The sequence below is a fragment of the Carassius carassius genome, chromosome 12 (assembly GCF_963082965.1).
Source record: "Carassius carassius chromosome 12, fCarCar2.1, whole genome shotgun sequence".
Lineage (NCBI taxonomy): Eukaryota > Metazoa > Chordata > Actinopteri > Cypriniformes > Cyprinidae > Carassius > Carassius carassius.
Window position 1 is genome coordinate 32,630,058 of NC_081766.1, and position 27,489 is coordinate 32,657,546.

General features: G+C 36.2%; 1 protein-coding gene across 1 annotated transcript in view; it reads right to left on the reverse strand.

Annotated features, from left to right (window-relative positions):
* The window catches only part of LOC132155274 (rho-associated protein kinase 1-like), a 66,041-nt gene extending 38,552 nt beyond the window's left edge, over positions 1-27,489 (reverse strand). Inside the window, exon 1 of the mRNA XM_059564153.1 lies at positions 27,388-27,489. Within this exon, the coding sequence (XP_059420136.1) occupies positions 27,388-27,480 (93 nt within the window). The 5' untranslated portion in view covers positions 27,481-27,489. The remainder of the gene's footprint in view (positions 1-27,387) is intronic.

Sequence of the window (27,489 nt, forward strand, 5' to 3'; positions counted from 1 at the left end):
CGGTCCGCCACAATATCAAAACTGACAAATTTTCCAAAAGGCTTTGACTTCATTGAATAAACATTAGCAATGCACGAGTCAAAGTCGAAACCCAGTGCGGGTGTTTTTCTATCACTGTACTTCTGAAGGAAACTGACAGTCTTCAGAAAATGATGGATGTTATTTTCATTTCAGCTTGCTTGAAATGCTTGAGCAGCGTTTGTGAGCGCAGGCTCAGTGGTTATCTGTAGAGGTCGACCGATATTGGATTTTGCCGATACCGATAGCTAGGTTGGACCACACTGGCCCATACCGATAAATTAACTGATAGTTTTTAAAATGGATACTGGAAAAAAAACTAAAATAGTGCTTTATTTACAATAGTAGTAGTAGTAGTAATACAAGTAATAATAACAATAAAAGTAATAGTAAATGTTGAAATTACCACACTCTATTAGGGCCCTATGAAATATGTTTTTTCCTAAATTCCATTTTATTTCCAAATTCCGTTACTTAATTTTTCTCGATTCAGTTTTTTTTTTTTTCATTTTAATTTTACTCCACTCCTTATTAATAGTTAAATTAAAGTTCCTTAATCATAAAGCAAGTAGAATTCATTAAAAACATGAAACTTACACATTTTCAAATCAATTTAATAAAAGTTTAACAAAGATTACATGATTAGGGCCTTATGAAATGTTTTATTTTTCTCACCATATTTTTTTTATTGTTACCAAATTCTGTTTTAGCATGTCTAATTATTTGAAGGCATAAAACAGCTTAATTCTTTTTTTCTTAAAGAAGCCTAATGATTTTTTTCCCCTCAAAAATTCTTTGAGTAATTACATTTTTTATTATTATCAAATCAAGGCAATTACTGAAAATTAAGCAAACTTTTTTTTGGCAAACAATGGAGATTTACTATTAAAATTAAAACATGGAAGAAATGTTGTGTGATTCTTCCTTAAAAAATAATGTTTGTTTCATTTTAGTAGTATGCTATGTACATTCTACTGATCAATAGACTTAAAAACCGGACTTTTATTTTGACGTTTTTTTCTGTGCATGTGATATGATGCTTTTGCTCAAATCAAACGGTCAGATGCTCATGAAGTGACTCTCAGTGCAGTTTTGGAGATGTTCCTCTTGTGTTTTGTCCTTTAGTGAGACGGCAGACGCTGAAATCACCGCGAGCGTCACAAGCGCTAAACTGTGGATTCTGTTTTTATAAATGGATTCTACGTCACAGAAAACATAGGGCCCTACATTTATACCAGTACAATGTATACTCTCACACTTGAACTGCTTCTGTTATTGAACACTCAAGTGATTATCTAATCAATATAAAAGAGCAGCTGAGTCTGGGAGAACTCCGGTATCACACACACTCCGGACGTGTCGCATTCAACTCGAGCAGCACTCTAAAACTGTTTATTTTTTATTCATCAAACGGACACAAGTTTACTTCAAGAATGAACAATGAGGCAAAGATAAGTTTGAAGTTCAGTGTTTAAAAAAACGGAGCAAACGGAAAGAGCGATCTATATTATAGCTCTATAAATAAAGCATACAGACTTTATTAGAGCCACAGAAAGACAAAAAAAATAATAATAATCAGCATGGATTTTGCCGATAACCGATTTTTCCAGCAATCAACTATCGGTGCCGATTAATCGGCAAAACTGATCTTCTGAATTATCTGATTACAGCCATTACAGGAAACCTCTCTCTCGCGCTCTACAAGCACCTCCTACTGGCAGAGAATGAATCTGCATATATACGCTGTTATGAATATTATTAAATATTTTAAATTTGGATGTCGGATTGAAATGAATGCTGTTATTAGAGTAGTTAATTGTTAGTATAAGCACAGCTAATGCTAATATAATAAGCATCAGAATGAAGTTTCTTTATTAACTATTTAATGGTCCTATAACTTTAATTAGGGTAAAAAAAAAACAACAACAATATTTACTATTTTTTCACACCACAGGCATTTAACTGAATTGTGAATATAAAATATGCATGCTAGAGAATGTATAAATGGTTAACATTGTGTCACATCAGTCAGAAAATCTTTTTTTTTTAGCTAACTTAGTTATCATTCTGGCCTTTAAAATTCAAAAGACCTTTTGATTAAATATGTACACAGTTTGGATCAAATGAAAGTATGGTCAAATTTTTTATTTGCATGTTTTGTTTTACTTTGGTACCGAAATTGGTACTGTGGATTTTCACTGGAATTGGTGCCGAATATTGAAATTTTGGTACCGTGACAACACTAATCTTGAACAACTTCAGGGTGAGGTAATGATGATAGAATTTATCACAAGTATGGAGCAGCATTTACTGTGAGCTGCAAACACCTGATCACGTGCATGAACACAGTGCAGCGCTTCACAAACAGTGCGTGCATTTTTTGAATTACATTGTAGCCTTTGTGATTTGATGATAATACTAAGCCATAGGGCTGGGCGATATGGAGCAAAAAATATATCTCAATATATTTTGCTATATCTCGATATACGAAATATATCTCTATCTTTACAGGAAAAATAACCCCCCAAAAACTACTACAAAAACAAATATGCCAAATATTACATGTTTAGGGCCCTATGAAATGTTTTATTTTTTTCTTCACCATATGTTTTATTGTTACCCAATTCTGTGTTTAAGCAAGTGTAATTATTTAAATGCATAAAAACATAATTTGTTAATTTTTTTTCTTAAAAAAGCCTTATGTGAAATGTTTTTTCCCCTCTGAAATTCTGTGTATTCACATTTTTCTGGTTATCAAATGAAGACAAAAAAACATTCATTTAATTTATCTTTTAATTATTGAAAATTAAGCAAACTTTATTTTTTGGTAAACAAATGGGAATTACTATTAAAAATAATACACGGAAGAAATGTTGTGCGATTAATCCTTAAATTATGTTCGATTCATTTTAATAGTAGTAAGCTATGTACATTCTGCTGAACAAAAGTAATAGATTTCTGGCAAATACTTTTATTTTGACGGGTTTACCGTTACACTTCTGTATATGTGATACTACAGTCTAAGATGTGATATGACGCTAGTTTTACTCAAATCAAACAGTCAGATGCTCATGAAGTGACTCTCAGTTCAGTTCTGGAGATGTTGTTCATGTGTTCACGTCCTCATTTAGTGAGAGGAAAGACGCTGAAATGACCGCGAGCGTCACGCGCGGTTCCGGGTGTGTAATAAAACGAAGAAGCGCTTCTGCGCCTTTCATTAACACAGACACGCAGAACATGCAGGATTCATATTTAAATAGACTTTTCCGGCTTAATATTTACAGATATTAGTCCATATCGTGATTTTATGTGAGTACAATGACCTACTTTTGATTAATTAATTAAAAATTTGGCAAATTCCGTGCCACTCCGCGTTAAACTGTAAATTCCGTTTTTATGACTGGATTCCACGATTCCGTCCGTGTTTTCTGCATCGCAGAAAGTATAGGGCCCTACAGTAGACATCTGCCTGCTGTTCGTCCGACGCCTTAAAACCAAAGTATCTCCATATAATGGAACCAGTTGTCCTTTTTTTTTATACTAGTTCTGTAGCCTCCGGTCTGGTTGCGGACGACGCCATGTTCAATGAGAGGGGAGGGGGAACAAAATCAAGGAGGCGGGGGTGAGCACAGCACAGAGAAGAGAAACAAGCAAAGTGGCGGAAACAGAATTAAATATAAACAATATTATCGATATATACAATATGTCAAAATCCATATCGTGTTTAAAAAATATCTCGATATATTTTAAATATCGAGATATCGCCCACCCCTACCAAGCCATACGACGATTTTGGTTTTATTTCAGTTAATCCTTGATTAATCTCTTTTACAGTTCTTCAACGACAGCCATAGTTTATAATCTTCTCTTATTAGCAGCTGTCATTAAAATGGTGACATGAACAATTCAACGCTTCATTATGCTTCATATGCAATCTTTTTGATCAGTAATGTATCACAATGTGATGGCGCAATGTGATTAACAAGGTGTTTTACAGGTATAGTAACTGTTAAAAGCAATTGTTTTCCCAACTTTCCAAACTCTGTAAGAACTCTGAGATAATAACAAACGTCTCTATTCAGTAATGTATGTTTGCATAACATCCTGCCACAGTCGCATTCTGCAGCAGGCTTGTACACGTCAGAGAGCTATTTTGAGAATGTGGCCAAACAAGCTCCCGACAAACTGGAGGAAAAAACAGCCAAGAGCAGTCAGAAAGTGAAGAGGGCCTTATTTATAATTAACACCCTTGAGCAGCGATTGAGACATTGCTTAAAGTCTGAAAAAACAAAAAGAAAAAAAACTGAATACAGCAGATAGAATTAGATTAAATAGAATATCAGATTAAAAGCATGAACAGTTTCTAAAAACAGGCCCAAATCCAAGGACATAATACAGAGAGTGAAAACATTCTTATTTAAATGTCTCTAGTAATCTCAGCAATTACAGATTTGACTAGTGTTATCAAAATTACCAAAATACTGAAAATGTATTACAGTATATCTATAATACACTTGACTCAATTCGGTACCGGATTCGACAGGATTTCCGCGAGACGTGTGTATCGCGTTCTTTAATGTTCTGCCAAGAAACAAAGATAGCGTGGTGCCAAACCCCTTCACGAAAGAAGAAAGCTGCAGTGTTTACAACGGTGACGACGAGTGCTTATCAGGATCAACTAAATGCAGGATTTTCAAAAGTATGTTAAATATTTAAAGTTCGCGGGATGGAATCTTTAAAGTACGGCCAAGAGTTTTACAGAGAGTCTGTTATTGTGGCGACATTTCCACGATGAGACGATGAACGAAACAAACTGTGATTGGTTGTTTAACCTGTCAGTCAAACGGCCTTAAGGGGCGGGACTTGGCCAATATAAGCTGCCATAGATTCCAGACCTACAGTCTGAAGCTACGCGAAACTATTGAGCAAATGAATCCGTGAGCAGAAGAAATCTGTTCAAAACGGTTTTCCCGTTTACGTCACACTTTCATGCATCCTGCTTTATAACTAAACAATGTAGACAGAATGTGAATAAGACATTCATTATTCAGTGTAGCGTTTGATAAGACCCTTATTCCTCAGCTGGGGTCGTGTAGAGCCCTTTGAAGCTGCATTGAAACTCCAATTTGGACCTTCAACATGTTGATCCCCATTGAAGTCCATTATATGGAGAAAAATTCTGGAATGTTTTCCTCAAAAAACTTAATTTCTTACTGACTGAAGACAGAAAGATCTTGGATGACACGAGGGTGAGTAAATGATCAGAAAGTCTGTATTCTGGAAGTGAACCAATCCTTTAAAGGGAAAGTCCACCCAAACATGTCAATTCTGTCATAATTAAGTCACCCTCAGAGTCCAAAAGTGTATGCAGTTCTTTGTTCTGCAGAACACAAAAGAAGAAATTCTGAAAAATGTTGGTAACCAAACAGTTCCAGTTCCCACTGACTTCCGGTGTATGGACAAAAAATACATTGGATGACAATGGGAATCCAAAACAGTTTTCTTACCAACATTATTCTAAAATATATTCTCTGATTTTCCACAGAAGAATGACATGAGGATAAGTTAATGATATAATTTCAATTTCTATGCCATCCTTCCACTACCAAAAAATAAATAAATAAAATAAACAGCAACAGAAAATGTAACATGCCTAATCTGATGGAGCTCTGATAAAAACACAGACTAGGAACTGTTCTCATGCGTTATCATTTACATGATGATGATGATATTTCCTCACAAACATACATCTGATAGCCTAGAAATCTAGACGCACCCTAGCGGCAGCAAAATGTATTTCGCAGCCTAGAGTACAGTCTAGCAACTCTCAATACACCTTCTAGCAGCAAAAACCCAGATTGGGTCAGGCCAATCACGTCGTGTATAGAGCAGGCGGGGCGGGCTTAACATATGACGACAGAGAGTTGCGACGGCTGCCACTTGAAAACAAAGATTGGCGGCTGCAGCTGTCGAACAACGATCTTTTGAATCGGGTTTGGCCGCGACTCTGGAGGACTTGGAGTTAAGTTTCTCTTTAAGAAAAGAGCAAAGAACGGCACTTAAGTCATTTTTAAAAAAGGAAGATGTGTTTGGAGTTTTGCCAACTGGATACGTTGCTCTGATTGGTTGTAGCGCTATCCTATTGCGTGCAGAGGGATTTTGAGAGACAGCCGTTTATCCCACCCCTCGGAGTAAGCCTCGTCTATGGAGAGTTTCCAGACTAAACATCTTGATGTAAGTCTGGCTGGCCAGGCTATACATCTGATTCTCTCAGAGCATGAAAATTTTTTAGATTGTTCAATCTCTTAGTTTAATCTGGACCATGGCACAGCATCCGTTCACCTAAGAAGCACAATTAAAGCCACCATGAAAACAAAATTGGCAATTCTTTTTTTATGGGATATTGGGGTGTTATTAAATGATTTATCAATGCACGTTATTTATTTTAAAGTTCCTGGATGATGTTCTTTGAGTGTGTGGGACTCTCTGTAAATGTGTGAATTCATTTAGAGCTGCAATTAAACTGACTGGAACTACTAGTGCATTAAAGAGTTTCAGCACAATGCTCATCTTTCAGCAAAATCAGAATCAGAATCATGAAGTCAGACATACAATTCCAGTATATCAGAGATACTAAAAATCTGACAAGTGCAGTATTAGGTGATGAAGACCTTCTTGGTTTTCCCTTTTTTATTTCTGAGCATTTGACACCTTTTTACTTTTGTATTCTGGAGCGATTTTTAGTGTGCAGTGCCAGAACTACAGCCCTCCCGACAGTGAACAGCTTCACACTACACACAAACAAATGCTCTGCAGATCACCTGTAGTGCAGACACTGTATGACGCCATTTACACAGCCAATGTTTATTTAACCTATTCCCATTAGTTTATGTTTAGACACATGTGAGAATGCACTAATATTTATGAGCAATGAATCAAACTCAAATCAAAATCAAACTTGAAATTAACTAATGCAACACATCTTTATGATTTTTCTCAACCTAACTGCATTTTTTCAATCAACTTTAAATGGTAGAATAAATAATTTAATAAAAAAAAAAGTAGGCTAATCATTTTATGTTGGGAATACATGAATCATTTTTGTTGAGTTAATTAACTGACCAGTGGATCTGTAGTTCCCAGCAGGCTTCCCACAAAGTGTGTTATTAAAGTATTGTTTATATACTTCTGTGGTGTTTATTAAAATGTATGTCCCAAGCACACTCCCATGAACACCTGAAATTATATATTGTAGAAATCTTATTATTGTTTATATTGAATTTATTTAAAGGGGTCATATGAGGCAATATCAAGTTTTTCTCTTTGGAGTGTTACAAGCTGCTCATGCAAAGATAAGATCCCTAAAGTTGTAAAGACTAAAGACTCAAACCCAAAGACGTGACATACATAATCAAAATGTGTTCAAAATGTTAGTTGCTACACAAAAAAAGTACACCTGCTCTCAACCATGTGTAGCTACATGGTTTGCAAAACAGATGACACTACATTTTGATAACACTATATGCAATATCATAATATTTCAAAAGTTAATTTGCCCATATACCTAGGTAATCTTTAAGATAGTGAGGTTAAACTAATCTGGCTTGAGCCCTGTGCTCTTATGTGCTTATTAGTGCTCAGGGGGTCCGATAGCCGATATAAAGCCGATATTATTTATTTATTATTTATATATTTTGTTTTTATTATTATTAATATTTAAGAAATTTGAAATAATTTGACAATGGATTAAAAAAAATATATGTAAAATAAACACTTTTTATTTTCACAAATAAATATTTAATAAACAAATAATTTAAAAGGAAGTAAACACTGTAACCAACGGGGCACTCAGTATTCTGGGAAGTTTGTGTGCATTGGGAATCATATTTTTCAAATAAAGCAAGGATATCCCCTCATTTTACATACAACACACAGTGAAAATGACATGAATATGACAGTGGGAGAACGGTTATAACGGTTTTCTATGGGAGGAAAAGGCTAACGTGTTATTAAACGAGTTGCATTTATAATCAGGGCTCATATGATTTTCTATAGATAGTATACTTTATTAGTATGATTTTTAGTGCGTTTGGTCTGTTAATATCACTATCTTAGTACATTAAGCCATGTTAAGCGTTTTTCACCGTAAGCATTTTAGAGTGTCCCCTGTCATCCAGCGCAGCTGCCCCCTCAAGCATCAGGTCGCGGAGCAACATCAAAAAGAACAGCTGAGACCGGCCGACAGTTAGGAGTAGCTGAAGCCTTTGTGAAATCTGTAAAATACAGCCGTGAAAGTAACAGGCATACCTGCTGAAGTCACGGACAACCTCCGCGTCAGTGCCCAGAGAGCGTGAGCAGATAACGAGCTCACGCGCTTTCTGCATGAGGAGTGCATCAACTCCAACGCGAATCCACTGTCCTGGTGGGCCAGCGGTGCCGCGGTAATCAGTCTAGATTTCCGCTGCTGTCCAAAGTCGCGCGCAAATACATGTGTAATACGTGTTAGAACTAATTACACATTGGCATCGGCATCCTGAACTCCCGTTGTTGTCATGTCAATATTTACAAAAAGATTAAATGAAATGGGACAAATTTAATCTTGACAAACTATATATCATTATAAAGATCGAAGCCTCAAGCATTGACGACAGATTGCTGTCAGTGGAAAGCTTATAAAGATTGTATTTGCTACATTTGTGTAAGCAGTACACATCAAAACATGAATAATGAAAACGCAGTACATACCAGATCCGTCGTAATAACGAGTCTATGGCTGTAGCTATCGAATATTTTTGTAATCGAGTATTCTATCAAAAATTCCATCGATTAATCGAGTAATCGGATAAAATGTGTTTTTGCTTAATTAAAGTGCAATATTAATTATGCAAGAGAAAATAAGACTCCTGGGTCTCTTAAAATTAACAACTAAATTTCCTTTTTTAGAAAAAAAATATTTTTATTTTTTTAAATGCATAGAATGCAATGCATACATCAAAAATAAACATTTTATTATTACCCATTGTTTCTCTGTCTGTACTTGTACTGTGAAAAATGACAATAAAGTTGACAGATGAATTAAGTGCATTTAAGTGCCATTCAGTTGGGGTTTTAAATAAAGCATTTTCTGAGATGCACATTAAACATTAAACACATAAAACATTTAATATATCTTTTAATTATTGACAATTAACTTAACTTTTTGGTAAACAAAGGGGATTTACGATAAAAAATAAAACATGGAAGAAATGTAGTGTGATTAAGCATTTAACAAAAAATAATGTTGGAGTTTTTTTTTTTAGTAGTAGGCTATGTACATTCTGCTGAACAATAGTCTTTAACCGGACTTTTATTTTGAAGGGTTGACTGACATACCTTTACAGTTCTGTGTATGTGATGTGACGCTAGTTTTACTCAAATCAAACGGTCAAATGCTGATGAAGTGACTGTCAGAGCACTTCTGGAGATGTTGTTCATGTGTTCACGTCCTTATTTAGTGAGAGGAAAGACGCTGAATTCATCGCGAGCGTCACGCATGCTTCAGTGTGTGTAAATAAAGGAAGTCAAGCTTCTGCTCCATTCATTAACACAGACACGCAGAACATGCAAGATTTCATATTTAAATAGACTGTTCCGGCTTAATATTTACAGATATTAGTCCATATTGTGATGTGATGTAAGTGCAATGACCTATTTTTGATTAATTCATTCAAAATTTGGCAAATTCCGTGCCACTCCGCGTTAAACTGTAAATTCCGTTTTTATGACTGGATTCCGCGATTCCCTATGCGTCTTCTGCATCGCGGAAATCATAGGGCCCTAGTTGTGTTATGCCAGCTCTATCTTGCAATGGACACTCCCACGACCCACGACGTTCTCTTGACGTTTGCCCGCGCCCTCAAATCAAAACACTGCTGACTCCTTGCAGTATGCTACTTCGGACGCAGCGCTTGTGTCTCCTTCCGCTTTCTGGGTGACAAACGCATTGTCACATTAAAAAAATCATTGTGAAAAAACCTGACGTGAGATTTAAAATAAATTAAAAGAGGCTTTGAGGCAGAGGAATTTGCCTCGATAATTTTTTGTAATCGAGTTACTCGAGGAATCGTTTCAGCCCTAAATGAGTCATAAAAACATCCACAGCTGTAAATCCCGGTTTAGTTAGAAAGGTAAGGGTCCACTGAACGACATCTCATGGAGCACGTTTAGACCAACGAAGCAATAACGTTGTAATATGGACGATAATTCCTTTGTTTACGTTTCAGTTCTTCAGCGACAGAACTTTTTGTGTCCGTTATGGAATAACTCATGGTGGTAAAAAAAAATGGCATGGTTTTGCAGCGTACAGTGTCACAAACAGAATGAGACAGTCCACCAAAAAAAAAAAGTGAAAGATAGGCGAAAGATAGTATATTTGAATTTTGGCGCTCCCTCGTGACGCGCTCTGAGTCACCTGTCAGCTGATGGAGCCAGAACTTATAGCGATCGCCTTTTTCTTTATTGGTTTTACTTTTCAACAGTTTTTATATATGTGAGAGTGTGTTTTATGTTGAATGTGAATGTATCTGCATGATTACCATCTGTTTGAGTGCAAATCAGCCCAAATCAGCTCGCTATTACTGCATGATCATGGCTATCAATGAAAACGCCATTTATATGAATAGAGAGTGGTTTATTGACTTTGACGCATTTGTGTTATTACCATCTGTATGAGTGGCCATCAGCACATCAGCACTTATTTGCATCAATTCATTGTAAATACTGCATTTCTAGCAATCTCAGGATTTTCTGTAATTGGCATAAAAAGTTTAATCTTTTTTATTTTATTTATTTATTTTTCTTACTCAGATTATTCTTATTGTATTTTTCTAGTGCTCAATAAATCACTTATATGATGTCTAAGTTTCTATTAAGTGTTTTATAATTTAAAAAAAAACTATGCAGTGGTAGGTTAACTGACTAAAATAGTTTGTAGAAGCCTTCAATACATTAAATATTTTTTTTTATATTGGGGGGGGGGGGTGTAGACAGTCTCAGAAAAATGGTTGCAGGAATCTAATTTTTCATGACATCTTCTTCAGATTTGAAACAGAAACTCATGAGACATGTGACTTTCAGCCCATTACTTTTCAAGATTGCTCCAGGACTGATTTCATGTATTTTTATATCAAATTATAAAACAATTCAGTGTGGTAAAAAAAGGCACTTCAGTGTCTATAACTTTTAATGTTTTTGAGCATTATCAACTCTGGTTGATAAAAAGTAAGGCCCAAAGGGTCTTCTTTCCAAAGACACCAAAATTATGTGTGTAACACACTGAAGTAGGAAACTATTACAATTTTAAGTTAGGCAGGGCACTTTCAGCTGTGAATCCCATAATGGGGGGTGCTGGCTAACAGGTTAAAGAGATCTGGTGATTATGTGGTTTGTGAGCGAAACTTTGCCTGAAGAACCACTGTGCCAGCTTACACTGAACTAGAAGTACTATAAATATTTCTCAGCTCCTCTATGATAAAATGCATGTGATGCTCCTCATTTGTAAATACTTTGGATGAAAGCATCTAATAAATTACTGAATAGACCTGCATCCTCAAATCAAATCAAACCCCATTTAAGTGGAACTCTTTTCACCCTCTTTCAGGTACAACTTTAAAAACGTTTTCATGCTGTAAAAAATTATCTGCCCCAAACCAATATGATGTGTTCTTTGCAACAAGAAAAGTAAACCTATTCAAACTTTGATTTAATTATATTATTACATTACAAGCTTTAATATTTAAGGCAAGAATTCCATGTTCATATTAACCACAAACAATGCGCTGTTACTTTAATTCAGCGCTTAAGGCACAGCAAAAATAGACTCTGTGTGGAAACGATCTCTGCACTGCTGCAGACTCCTGGAACGCACTGCAGATCAATCATCCCAACACGATTATCGGCCGATCGTGATCAGAAGCCGATCAATCGGAGCTCCCCTAATTACTAGTATCTGATTTTGAAGAATATTACTGAATATAAAAATTAAGTAACCAGCAATATTAACTTCTCCATTGTTGTAGGATGGTTGGTCAGTGTAGTATTTGTCCTGCTCCTCCTCCTCCATTGACTGGATGGCTGGGTAAAAATTGACAGCAACAAGTGCTGCGTTTTACCCCCCCCCCTGAGGAAATCTGAGGGCGCAAAATAATTAAAATACTGAGACTATCACCTTTGTGATATTTTTGTCCAAAAAATATGGAAATTGTCCAAATTAGCTAATTCTTAGCAATGCATATTAACAATCAAAAATTAAGTTTTGATATATTTATGGTAAGAAATGTACAAAATATCTTCATGGAACATGATCTTTATTTAATATCCTAATGATTATTGGCATAAAAGAAAAATCGACAAAAAAATTAGACCCTTACAATGTTTTTTTGGCTATTGCTACAAATATACCCCAGAGACTGCTTTTGTGGTCCAGGGTCACAAATTTTAATTTGAGCATTGCATTTTTAGAATGCCATTTCCTGCACAAAACACTGCAAGAGACGTGAGCACAATGATCAAACGTTTCCATAAAGTGCATGTTTACATACAGTAAACAGCAGAAAAGCAATGCAGTGGAATGAAAACCTGAAAAGAACTACTACTGTACGTTTGATATATGATGCTTCATATTTCATGCATCTTTTCTGCAAAGATATTTAACAAGTGACTTAGTTTTACATTTACACCACGTTGACAACCTAATGTGTGGTGCACTTTAAACAGAACTTTCTAGATGCAGATGACAGGGCGATAAAATAACAATAATTATCGCAATTTAATTTTCCTTGACAAATTGATAACAATAGTACGATATAATGTTTATGCAACATGAAACAGTGCCACATGGATGTTTATCCTCTCGACTCATTAGAGCAGATGCGTTCATGCAAGACTAAACAGCGCTGAGTGATCCAGAGAGAAGTGCTTGAGTTCAGAGAAGAACACAAATGAACACTAAAAAGCCTGCAAACTGGGCTGAAGATACGTCTCAAAGTCAGGAACACAAACCTGACTCATGATTTGAAACAATAACACTCAGAACATGAAGAAGCGAAGAAGAACAGGTTTTTTGCATGACATAATAGCTGTGGTGCGAAATGCAGCTGGAGGGCAGGAAGTGATTCTTCTGTATAGAAATCGCTAGCAGAAACTCAGAATGCCCGTTTTGTGTTGTTTGCTCAAAAGAAACCACAAGTTAATTTTATTGTGTATGGAATTTTTGTTGTTCAAGGGGGGAAAAGACAAGAAATTGACTGAAAACCCGAGGTGAAAATGGTTTATTTAAGATATAATAATATATTAATAAAGAAAAGCATAATTAGATAGAGTGCTGCCAACGATCACACATTCAGCATGAGATGCCAAACACCACACATAGACACAATGTAAATAAGATATTATATGTCTATTTTAGAGAGCTTCATTGATTATAACGGAACACTGCGAGATTGCGATAAATTGATTTGCTTGAAAGCTTTTTAGTGATTATATGGAAGCATTATATGTTCGCTTTCTAAGCTATAATCCATTCAGAATTAGAATAAAAGTTTTGTTTTATGTGCTGCTAACAGGACTAACAGCCACAAGCCCTGTACATGATGCACAGTTTCAGGAGTGACATATATCCTGCATTTAGTGGTTGACCGATATATCGGCCAATATTTGGCTTTTTTTAAATATCGGCATAGCCCGATAAGTTTTTCTGCTTGGCCCATGTGGCCTTTTGTGACTTTTATTTTGACGGCGCTGAGAGCAGCAGTCACCGTTCTCACGCTCTCTCTCTCGTTCGTCATCATCGTTAACAGTTCTGTCTAATACAGATAGAAGTCTGCCTGATAATCAGATAGAAAGGTTAAACAAATTAATTAAAATGTATACAAAAAGTATTATAACAATTGCTTTTATATTATTAGTAATAGAAAGGCAAACATTAAAAATACTTTCTCATTTGCCGTCAGCATTAAGCAAATTACACATAAAATGCTCATTTATATAATTTAAACAAATCTTTGAATGACCAATGAACATTTAATTTCACAAACGTTGCAAACTTAGACGACTCAAGCTGTGAGATCTTGTGAAGTGTGTATCGAGCATGATCTTGTGTTCTCTGTGTGACAGTCGGTCCGTGTGAATTGAATGCTTTAAATTTTTAACTCGTGATTTAAAATTATGCTGCGCTTTATGCGTTCGCCCACTGTCATGTTATTTTCACTGTGTGTTGTATGTAAAATGAAGGTTATCCTTGCTTTATTTGAAAAAATGATTCCCAATGCACACAAACTTCCCAGAATACTGAGTGCCCCGTTGGTTACAGTGGTTCCTTCCTTTTTAATTATATATTTGTTAAATAAATACTTTGTGATCTAAAGTATATGTTTATTTTACACATTTATTTTTTAACGCAGTGTCAAATGATTTCAAATTTCTTAAAAAAATGTATAAAATAAAATAAAAATGATATCGGCTATCGGCCCCCCTGCTTTCCAAGATATTGGCATCAGCTGTCAAAAAAACTATATCGGTCGACCACTACCTGCATCCTTCATATAAAAGCAGGATTCACTTTCAAAATAGCTAGTTTACAATCAGGGTTAGTTGCTTAGTCTATATCCACCACCTTGATGGCAGCCAAGTGTTTCAGTTTAGTTGAGAAATCGTGTAATAGTGTCTAAACTAAGACGGTACAGACTTTCCACAATCTCATCCATTCTGCTTTTTACTTCCTGCTCTCCGTCTGAATTTCTCGTCATCAGAATCGCATGACTGTAAACAAGCTATTCAAAAATGTGAAGTGCTTGTCATGTTCTGACCATAAAGGAGTAGTTCAAAACCACAATTAACAGTCTAGTTTCTACAACATTCACTTAGGTGCAAAAATCTGCCTTTAAACTGGAAAGAAATAAAATGAATCAATATCGAGCTGTCTGATTTTTTTTTAACATGAATATTCTTTTTTTTGGCCATAATTGCCCAGATCTTGTACACGTTCAAATTACACTGTGGAGTAGGGCTGCACGATGTGTCGTTTTAGCATCGATATCGCTATGTACACGAGAGCGAGCGAGCCTCGGCCGTGCGCGCATGCTCACCTTCACCTTCTTCAAACAACACGAGCGCTGTCTTGCTCTCTCGCGCATATTAATCGAAATCAATTGACAGGATGGTGTCCAAAAAAAACAAAATAACTATCCAGTGATGAAATGTTTTCTGTGTTGTCAAATCTTGTGCGATATCCTAAACTACAGAGATAATTACACAACGCTGATTCGCGAACTAATGATTCCTTTGAACCGATTCAATTTAATGGATGATTTAAACGACTGACCTGTCCAACACTGAACTCACGAGACGTCTGAATTGGTGTATAAAAAAAATCTGTAACACTTTACAATGATGTTCTATTTATTAAACTATTTAACTACATTATTTAACATTTACTATTACTAAACTGCACTTCTAAAACATTGTTAATTTCAACATTTAGGCTACAGCCTTCATTGTTGAAATCAAAAGTTGTACAGTATTTGTTAACATAGTTAATGCACTGTGAAGTAACATTACCAAACAATGAACAGCTGTGTTTTTATAAACTAAGATAAACAAAGATTAATAAATATAGTAACAAAAGTATTGCTCATGGTAAGTTCATGTTAGTTAATATGTTAACAATTCAAACCATATCCTAAAGCTACAAACAAGTAATTTACTCTAATTTAAATAATACTCTGATGTTTAAATCATTTAAAATGAGAATGTAAGTGTGCTCACCCCATTTTTGTTTGTAAGAAAAAATTTGATTAGATTTCATATCGCAATATATAATCGCAGAAAAATAAAATAGCGCAATGTCATTTTTTCCCAATATCGTGCACACTACTGTGGAGTGCTGTTTATGACTATTAAGTAAGATACTGTAAGTGCTACATTATGGGATGTTCACACAGGATGCTAAATGCAATGGAAGAGAAACTGTCAGTTTCATACTGACAAGAAGTACTCAAAAGAAACTGTAAAAACTTCATTTGAAAGTGCATGATAAAAGATTTTGAAACAATCTTCTCTTAAGAATACAAAGAAACTATTTCACGCCTGAACCACTTCATCATCTCAAATAGATTCCATGCATTAGCTGAGCTTCGCTGCACACGTGCTGGAGACAGCATCACAGCTGAGACTCAAACATGCATTCTTACACAATCTTGCATCCTTTTAATGTGTACTCATTCAACGTCATCCACATCCACAGAGGATCAATTCTAATCCAATTCTTGAAATCAAGAAACAGCTTCACTCACCTCCTAATCACCTACTACTTAAGCAAGAACCAACAAAACCACAGAAGGGAGTTTCTCTAGTAATAACGTGACATAAAGCACGAGAAAGCCCGGAAGTCTTTGTTCAGTTAACACAACCTCAGGGCGAGGAAACAAATCTGCTAGTGGGAGGTGTGAAGGAAGTGCCACTCTTTGTCATTCTATCAATTTCAATATACAAACGGTTTTAGATTAGTATTACAACCTTATTTCCAACCGGATATTACAGTAAAAAGTGGAGTTTTTATATGAATCATGAGTTAAAACAGAATGAAACGACCATGTAAGTCTTTCCCAGAAGTGACATATGGGACAAAAACACCATCAATCCAGATCTGCTGTGTAAAGAGTAAAAGGAGAAAGACTTATTGAGCTACAAAAGATTGTCTAGTCGCCCCATTCTCTGAAACAGGAGCCTGTTGCATCAACATATGGCCATTATGTTACGACTGTGTCTTTAATTCTGTGTCTGTTAACACTAGGGATGTAGTAATTGTATTAAATCAAATATAAAGTATTTCAACATGTTTACAAACATTACATGACCTTATGATATCACTAGTGCACACAAGTCCTCAACATTAACAAAAAGACGGGTGCGTTTATTCACACCGTCACTGTTCTAGTCCACGTCAGTAGTCAAAAAACAATTAATCAACTTTGCTCAAGTTCTGCTATTCTTAATTCACCACCATTTTTTTTTTAAACTGCAAATCTGTACCTCAAACCACAAGAATATGCATGGGCCATAAAGCACTGCACTGTTACACACATACTCTCAGGGGCCCCTGTGGGTCCAAAACAAGAGGTTTTTTGATTAGCAGGGCATTTTAATAAGATGTGGGTGGGGTGGCCGCAAGAGGGGGGGTGAGCAAAGGCCTTCATTCACTGATCAGCGACAGCTTCTGTAGAGCAAAACAACACTCTAGTGTTCAGAGATCATTACTATTCATCCTCAACCTAAACACGTCACAGGATGCCTACACAGTTTTCAGGTCACGTGACTGGGGGTCAAAACAAACATAAAACTGTGAGTTCATTTAACAATGCCTTTCTGACCTTTTTGGATCTTTTTACATTTTGGTTACAAAATGGATTCATTAAAACTGTAGTCTTATGGGTTAAAATGACACGAGGGTGAGTAACTGACAACAACAAAACTTTAGAATTAATCTAGAGTTTACACTACTCATCCACTGATATCAATAAAAACAGTGTGTTAAGCATTATGCAAATACATTCTATTATCTTAAACACATATATTGTGTTTGTTAAAACTGCCTTCACGTCCTTTAAATTACAGTTCAAAAAATCATAGTCAAGATTATCTGTTTTTAATGTACTTCTACAAACTAAATACATTTGAAAAACAGATCGATTTTAAATGTATTTTTCGATCGAATAAATCTCATGTCCAAAACAATCTGTTAACTGTTCAATGAGTAACCTATTAGTGTTGGGCGATATGGTCATTTTTCAGATCGTCATATCATCAGCCCGTGAGATCGACGATACACGATATATTCGTGCTTGAGTGGAGCAAGAAAGAAACTCTTTGTTCTTGTCATAGCAGAACTATTTGGTGTTTTAAACCTTGCAGGTGTGCGATAGAGAACCTATGGAATCACCAATAATCTAAAAAATATACTTTCGAACATACTGATAAACTAATGTTAAATATAAAAATACTGTATTTAAAACAGCTAGTTCATATATAATCGGACGCAGCCGTCATATCGCTCGTCCTGTGATTAATTTGCCGCATCTGCTCAAGGAAGTTATCAGTCTAAATGTCAACGGTGAAAATCAATAGTAGATTTCATTTACATTCCAACAGTTTAACACTAATATTGGACATAAACGAACATGTTAAATTTAAAGTATTCAAAACAGGTAAGTTCATATATTTGGAGTAAAGTTCAATTGAACTGATGCATTAAGCCTGTGTTATATTTTCCGCATGAGCGATCCGGACGCACAAACGGGCATCGCAGACTTCTTCCATTTATACTTCTGAAAGCGTATGCTGATGGTCCGCTCTGCAACAAACGTGAACAAACAATTGCCCAGAATTATTGAACATCTGGCTGTCTTTATATTCTTATATTGACGGATTGCACAGGTTCGTATAGCAATGGGTTTCTGCACATGTGCATTTGTGCTTTTGTGCCTACTTACCGTGCGCACCTGTCCACGCGCACGCGCTCATAAAAAATGGGAGGCACATGGTCTTCTGCTCAGAGTGTGTGTGCGTGCGTGTGTGTGTGAAACGCGGTGCTGAAGTGAAATAGCTGGGCAGTTTGATAGCCGAGTTAGAATAGGCCGCCTAATAAAAAATGTAGTAAATAATAATAGTTATTATTATTATTATAATAATCTAATACATTAATAGGAGAATGAAAAAGTGACATTCAGCCAAGTATGGTGACCCATACTCAGAATTTGTGCTCTGCATTTAACCCATCCGAAGTGCACACACACAGAGCAGTGAACACACACACACTGTGAACACACACCCAGAGCAGTGGGCAGCCATTTATGCCGCGGCGCCCGGGGAGCAGTTGGGGGTTCGGTGCCTTGATCAAGGGCACCTAAGTCGAGATATTGCCGGCCCAAGATTCGAACCCACAACCCTAGGATTAGGAGTCAAGCTCTCTAAACACTAGGCCACGACTTATTAGGCCATGAGTCTAATATCGTCTTGACTATCGACGGAGACATCTGCTATCGTCTATTGTCGATACACGATACTATCGTCTATCGGCACAACCCTATAGCCTATATTAATTTCCCATCTAGGTACATTGTAATGGTTTGCAGTATTTTTTAATTTTCAATTTTGAGGATAAGCTGATTGAGAAAATAATATTTGGTTGGCGTGCCACTGAAATGATGAGCCAAAATGGTGAAATTGTCAACTGTGTCACCTTTAAACCCATACAGTTGATCTGTAACAGTTGATAAACTCGCCAGCAGAAAAACATGCTTTCCTTTAGAATATCAAAATGATGTTTAACGAATAAGATAAAAACTATCAACTGAAACCAATAGTTGTTTTACTGTGAAAGCATTTTTTTTTCCAAATGTGAAATGTACCCTGAATTATAGAATGATTCACATTGGTCCAATTCTTTGAAATAGGTTTAAATTCACCAACATCTGAAAATACATTTTCAAAAGTAGTTTCAGTGCCACGAAATCAGAATTAGGTCAGTTTGCGGTGAGAAATGTTGTTGAAAATATAATTTCTGACACATTCCTCCAGGAATGTAAAGTCAGAGGAAAATATAACTTAAGCTGGAAACACTGATGCCTTTCGCTCAGAGCAGAAGAGGCCAGCCTCGGGGGAAGAGCAGGCCAGAGGTGAAAGCTTCAGATGAATAAAAAAAAAAAAAAAAAAAAAAAAAAAAAACACTTTCTATTTGCTTTTTGTGAAAGCAAACACAATGCTTAGGCCTCTACAAATGCATGCAATTTTATTTATAACTTGTCAATCATTTAAAGATATCTTTTTATAAAGCCATAGATCCTGCATTACCATTTATTCACTGCTTAGGAGTTTGGAATACTGTTCATAATTTATAATTAAAGGCATAGTTAACTCAAAATGAAAATGCTGTCATCATTTACTCAACCGTAAGCTGTTCCAAAACTGTAAGAGTGTCTTTCTTCTGTTGGACACAAAATAAGATATTTTGAAGAATGCTGGTAACCAAACAGTTGCTGGTAGCCATTGAATTCCATAGCATTTTATCCATCCATTTTTTTAATTGTGTATTTTTATTGATGCACTAAAATTTTGACCGAAACTGTTCTGGAGGGCTGAAATCTGTGACATTTAATTAGCAATGGCTTAGCTAAATTGTCTTGTGTTCACACAGCATGGATAAGCTATAACAGGTAAACATATCAGCTGTGTGGAAGCTAGTGTTGGATTAACAATATCAATTTCTCATTTTTAATCTTAATTCTTAAGTCTCAAGATCAGTCTTGCCGTAAATGCCGTTTTCTGTTCATGCTTAAGCTTCATTATGCATTATTTGTAGCGCAACAGAGCCAATAATCGCAATGAGCTATGATCTTTTAAATTATGTCAACTTTATCATGAAATACAAACAATAAATGTGTTTTACCCTCTTTAATGAGGCGTGACAGATTGCTGTAGCCACATCAGTTCAAGTGGGACGTGAACGGATCTCTTCATCTTTACTACTAGTTACATCAAATAAACATAAATGAACATCAGAAAGTGTGCTGAAAGAAACTTGCTGAAATATCTTATGTCTTGTGTAATTGCTCAATCAGTGTTGAAAGACAATTGCAACTTTATAATAATTATAATTTTATTAGTAGTAGTAGTACTATCATTACATTCATTAATTCCTGTCACAGTTTCTTCAAGTTAAACCGAACTTTTATTTTGACGGGTTGCTGTGAAGACCTTTAAGTTTCCATTTTTACTATTTTTGAAGTGTCGAAGTTTCTAGTTTGTATATATGACGATATATTTTCTATTAAGAAACAAAGTGCTTATGAAGTGCAGTTTTAGAGATTATGTTCATGTATTTGTATATTGAGGCGGTAGAGGCTGAAAATGTCACATGTGCTTCAGTATGTGTGTGCAGTAAACAAAACCGTACATCTGAGCCCCTCATTCACACAGACACATGCCGAATTCTTATTTAAATAGTGTTTTTGAAGCTTAATATTCCCAGGCAGTAGTCCATATCGCGTTTTGATTTAAGTTTACTGACCTATTTCTGATTTATTCATCCAAAATTTGGCGTTATACACTAAATACCATTTTTATGACTGGATTCCGTGATTCTGTTCTTCTAAATGTCCATAAACTCAATACTTAGAGATAAGCATTTTGATAAATATATGCATCTATATTGCATATTTATTCAATTTTTACTTTACCAGTTCGTTATTTAATGTAGGTCTGAAAAACTGTCATGAAAAGGTTATCACAGCCACGACTTAAATGTTTCTATTTCAAAGACACTGAAGTATAAACATAATTCTGTTATTAAAATGTTTACATAAAAACAGCCTTGTGTGTAATTTATGAGTGAGTAGATCTCAGTTTTTTAAAATGGAAACAAAAACCTTTTGAACACTACATCACAACGGCATGATGAGCAACACTAACATTTTGCCTGGGAGCATTTCATTTTCATCAAAACTCTCCTGTAGATGAATTCATCGCCCTCCTTTTTTCAGTGAGTCCATCTGTCTGACTGATCTGAGGAATCAAACATTATTTGTTAACAAAATCAGTGTAGATACCAGGTTTCGCAGAACGCTTGCAGAATGATTCCATGTGACTAAACAAATTAAATTAAATAGTTTTTATAATATCCTGATCACATGGTTTCAATATTTGCTCAGGATTTGGTGGTTATTCCACACATTGTCTCTCTCATGCAGTGCACATAAAGAGTCATGTGAAGTTTGAAGATCTCATGCCTTTTCTTTCTTGTTGCTTTTGTATGAATGGTATGGTGTGCATGTGAAATTATTTATCAATGTATTAAGATCGAGACCTCTACAACATATAGGGCTGTGACGGTGGCTGATTTTTACCACCGCGGTAGTCATGGACCAACAACCGCCGGTGGCGCGGTGTTTGAAAAAAAAAAAAAAGAAGAAAAAAAAAAAAACACACATACATGTATGTATAAATATATTAGTGTCAAAATTTGCTCGTTAACGAAGGCGATAATTTTTTTCCAGTTTAACGTATTCAAATTATTTTACGTAGGGGCGGGGATGGCCACCCTCTCACAACTGCTGCTTCTGTCACTTTTTCTCAAGACAAGAAGTGAATTTATTCAGTCGCAGAATGACTGAACAGGAGACATTTCAGACACGCGCTCCACTTCACTTTATTATCAGGTGCAAGTTAAGCGAGCGCGGACGGTCCTGTGCTCAAAGGCGGCGCGCTTCCTTTGTGCGTATCCTTTCATATCAAACTGCGAAATAAACTATGTGCAAGCAGTGTCGTGGTCAGTTAATTCATGGAATTACCAAAAAAGGTGATTAAAGCTGACTTAAACTGTGCATGCATGTAATATATTTTATATATATTATATACAGGATATATTTATATGTATGCACGTCTAGAAATCAGCCCAGCACTGTCTCACTCCTCTAACACATCCTATTTAACTCGTCAGTTAGTGTTTATTTGAGCACTTCTGTCAGTGAACGCCACCTGCAAAACACTAAAATAAATATCAAAGAAATAATTAAGTTAAACAAGAAAGTAGCCTAAATAAGAAAGGTTAAATACCCCCTATCTAACGGACGCGAGCGACGCAGCGCGACAAAATACTCATTATAATCAGTGATGCTACACTGGATGCAGCACAACACGACATGATAAATCCCCGTCCGGTCTGTGATGTAGGCTACTGACACGGAGTTCAAATGTCCTGTATAGACACTAGACAGACTAAACCTGTCGCAACGCGGTTGTGTTGCGTCAGTTTACTTTTCCGCCACCAAGCAAGCTCAATAACTAACTCTTCATCTGAACGCGCTCTCTTTGAAATAGGAATCGTTGCCATATTTCTTGTTACCATCGTTTATTCATCGCTGTCTCGTTTGTATTTGGCCAGTTTGGAGAAAGCCTCACCAAACCTGACCAGCCAGCGTTTGCGATCACGAGAACTTGTGCAAATGCTGATGGGTGACATGAATGCAGATGACTCCAGATCGGTGATGCGGTATTTGCTTTCCCAACAAGATCCATCGCCCAACACTAAATTAATTTGCTGAATGCATAAACTGTATTTTCCTGCGCTCAAATCTGCATATCTAAAAGGAAACGCTGTGTTTGAGGTAATTTGTTAATAACCCTAGACTTAGAATTTGCAACTATTACAGTTATTACACTAATATACAAAACTTTTTATTATGCTTGCTATAGAGTTTGTGACGTCGCGTGCACTACCGCCAGGTGGTAGTAGACAACCGCGGTAGCAACCGACCACTGCGGTGACGCGGTTGTCATGGCAACCGTCACAGCCCTAACAACATACTAAAAAACAACAACAACTCTTTTTATTTCAAGTAATCCTGTTTTTGTATCTCTACCTTCTCTCAAGAAATGAAGTGGTTTTGATGTTCTTTAATGTGTCATGACAGACTGCTGAATCCACTTCAGATCAAGTGGCAGGTGAACCGATCACCTCTTCCTATTTACTACTAGTTATAGCACAAAAAATAAACATGACTGGACCTCAGAAAGCATTCTGAAAGATACAGGGATTTCAATCAGAGCTTTACTTGCAGAAAGACGTCAATAAAACAATTATACCATGTGTCAAATATCACATTTAGGCTACCTCACAAAAGTAATTCAATGATCTTGTTAGCTTAAAAACATAATTCTAGAGAGAAGTCTCTTTTTTGAGTGTTTTTTAAAACCGATTTTTAACATTTTTTTCATAATTCACAGCAAATGCAAAGACATGTCTAAATGTTTATTGTTGTTTATTGTTGTTTAAATGTTTATTAATGTTACAAACTTTTGTGGTATGTCAACTATTGTGGTAATATGGCATATGTTATTTACTGTTTTCTAATGGCACAAGCTTGAGTAGGAACAGCTTAATGTAACACTTAATTTATTTAAAAATGTTTTGTTTTACCACTGTTATTGTTATGTATTTACCACTGGTTTTATATGCAGTGAAGTGAAAATTATCATTTTGTAGTACAGTACTGCATGACGCTACTGAAATAAAACTCCGAAAGATGTGAATTTTTTTGTAAATCAAAACGGAGACTTTTGAAAACGCTGCAGACCCTGTTTTAGTTTGAAAACTCTGGATTGTGTTTCAGTGTAAACGGCCCGAAACGGAGACTTTTGAACACGATGGCAAGGCTGCCCACATTCACTCTGCGTGTAAACGATAACATCATGCTCATTGTTGTACTTGCATGAACAGTCACGTGACCTGCGACCTTTCGTTGTGTAGTGTGGACGAAGACCGTTTCTGAAAGGCAGTGAAAACGTAAAAAGAAAGAAAATTTTAAAAAGAAGAAGCACTAGTGTAAACAGATCCTAAGACTCTCTCGCTTTCTTTCTTTGCATGGGTGTGAGAAACAGTGCTCTCAGTAAAGCAGTAAAGCGAGTCGTGCGCCTTCACACTAGTTTACGGGGCAACAATTGAGGAAAACTGAACAATAGCATAATTCACTTAACGGAGAGCAAAACTCTGAAGTGCTCAGTCAGAGTGAAAATACATCGGTGCTGAACCTGTACTTGGCCTCTAACTCATACACAGATGAGTAAAAAATAATTTATTAGCCAATGGCTAATGTTCACGGAGCCCCTTAAGGGTCATCGTGGTGGAACAACCCTCTACATTGCGAGTAAATCACTCGCATATGCGACTAAATCTTCATTCTGGTGACTAAATGATGTCTAATATTAGCCAATGGCTAATAAATTCTCAGATTTTACTCGCCAGTGTGTTAGTTGGAGGCTAAGTATAAGTTTAGCGCAGATATATTTCACTCGCAAACACTCTGACTCTGTCTGAGGGCTTCAGAGTTTCACTCTTCGTCAAGCGATCTGTGATATTTCTCAGTTCATCTCAATGGAAACGCAGCGCACCTGTATATGATGTACCATTAAACTCTGGTGTGAAGGAGCACAAATCGCCGTCGCTTTCTCTCACACACACACACAGAGACCGAGAGAGAGAGAATTGACTTAAACAATATTCTTTGTTTTATTTTCCTGTCAAAATAACAGCGTTCCTATGGAAGTCTTCAGCTTTTAAGAACAGCCTGGTTTTCCGGTAGTGGGTGGAGTTAATGCACAAACGGCAATCTCATTGGCTGGCGCTCACCTATTATCGTCCCTGTTTTGATTTCAGCAAATCAGTTCAAGCAAACGCACAAAACCTGATTACCGTATTTTCCGCACTATAAGGCGCACTGGATTATAAGGCGCACCTTCAATGAATGGCCTATTTCAGAACTGTTTTCATATATAGGGCGCACCGGATTATAAAGCGCATAGAATAGAAGATACTGCAGTCAGACGTTTGACTGGGTTTGTGTTATGCATCCACTAGATGGAGCTGTGCTAAAGGGAATGTCAATATTTTGACAGAGTGCATTGATCCATAAATAAATGCGCTTCGGTTTATAAGGCGCACTGTCGTTTTTTGAGAAAATTAAAAGGCTTTTAAGTGCGCCTTATAGTGCGGAAAATACGGTAATATTCATGAATCCAGCAGCTCATTAACCCTTAGTAATTCTTAGTGTGTTTTATAGTTCTTACTATTAGAATTTATATCATTATTATCCTATCAGTATTTTTGTTAGTTTTTTCCCCAATTGAATTTTTATCAGTCTGGAGAGTAAACTATTACTAGCCAATGGCGATTCAATTGCCAAGGTGTGCGTAGAGGGTTGTGGAAAAAAATCAGAGTGAGTGATAAAATCTGGGGTGGGAGGAAAAAATATTTTTCCGATTTTTTGCGTTCCCTCGCAAAACTTTTGCGTTCTCTCACAAAACCAGTTGAGTTCGGAGTCGGACAAAAACCTCCTGTTTATTTTACAGCTTGTAGTGGTTTATACAGCTCCAGAAGTGCACAATGGAGCGGTTCATAGAGATTCGTTTTGAACTTGAAGAAATAGTCAGTGCATGCTTATTAAGGCACGGTTTTACTACAACTCTTAATGTAAAACACTGGATGACTAAATTCAGTACACACCTTCTTAATAAAGCATACAGACAAGCAGAACAGCCCAGAATATGAACGTAACCCAGTTAAAATTTAAGCGTCAGCTATCCTTCATAGAAAGAAAATGCATAATTATTAATGGTTAAGAATTCGGAATACAGTTTATTAATAAATTATACATGAAAGCAGGTAAAGCCAGAAGCTTTTTCCTCCCATAAAGAAAACACGGCTTAATGAAGATGGTGATAAGAAAAGACCAAATATGCCATAGAGAACGCAAAAAAATCTGATAAATATTTTTCCCTCCAACCCCAAATTTTTTCCCTCACTCACTTAGACATCTTTTAGTCGCCCAGAGTGAGGCCCTGCAGACTGGAACTATCTGTTTTATAGTGACATACACAAAACCAAAAAGGGTTATGAATGGTCATAGCCATTTAGGCCTATAAATATATCTATATCTATACACACATAAAATCTAAATCAACACATTACTGTAAATCCTGTGACCTGTACTTGCTACTACTGATGCTGTCAAAGCCTGTGAGACTGAAGACTATATAAAAAGACTTTACAGGAAGTGTCACTGATGCCACTATTAAGAACTAAAAATCTCAGTGAGAACATTTTAATGCAAAGTGAGATTTAACACTGTAACTGTTCAAAAAATAAATAACACACAATCTGTGTGTCTGTGTATGCAACACTCAACTCACAGAAGTCCAAAGAGCTCAGATGTATGAAAACACTGAAATAATTCATCAAATCAATTAAAAAAATTGCTAATTTTGACATCAGTGCAAACTGCAGGTAAACACACACACATGGTACAAATGCAAGTTCATTGAAAACCCTGAGCATGGATGGTGTGGCCTAGTGGTTAAGTAAAGACCCTGCTGGTTACCAAATGGTTGTAGGTTCAACCCTGCAATTAACTACCAAGAGCTGTTCAAGAAACGTGTAAAGCTGTAATGCATGTGCTGCAAATGTAAACATTTTTTAAAATAGCAATTAATCAATTCATGGCAAAAATTCTATCACTAAAAAAAAGTCACCATTTCAAGCAAATGCCTAGAAATCAGTAATTAGCTAGACAAAGTATTTATGTTTCAATCCAGCAACACTCACAAAGAAAGTGTGACTTTTGTACTGGAGTGATTACAAACTGGCCAAAGTCATAAAGCATCAGATCCACTGAGCATACTGAACGCGCCTCGTGTTTAAATCAGTTTATAGTAGTTTGTGCAGACCTTAGTGGATACTATTTACAAAACACAATGATATCTGCTCAATAAACCAGATGCACTCACCAGCAGACAGTCTGTGTTGATCTCTGATCTGGGATCCTTCAGCATGGCATCGATCTTCTCGAACCGAGCTGTCAAACTTTCTCCAGCAGACATGTTCAGAAC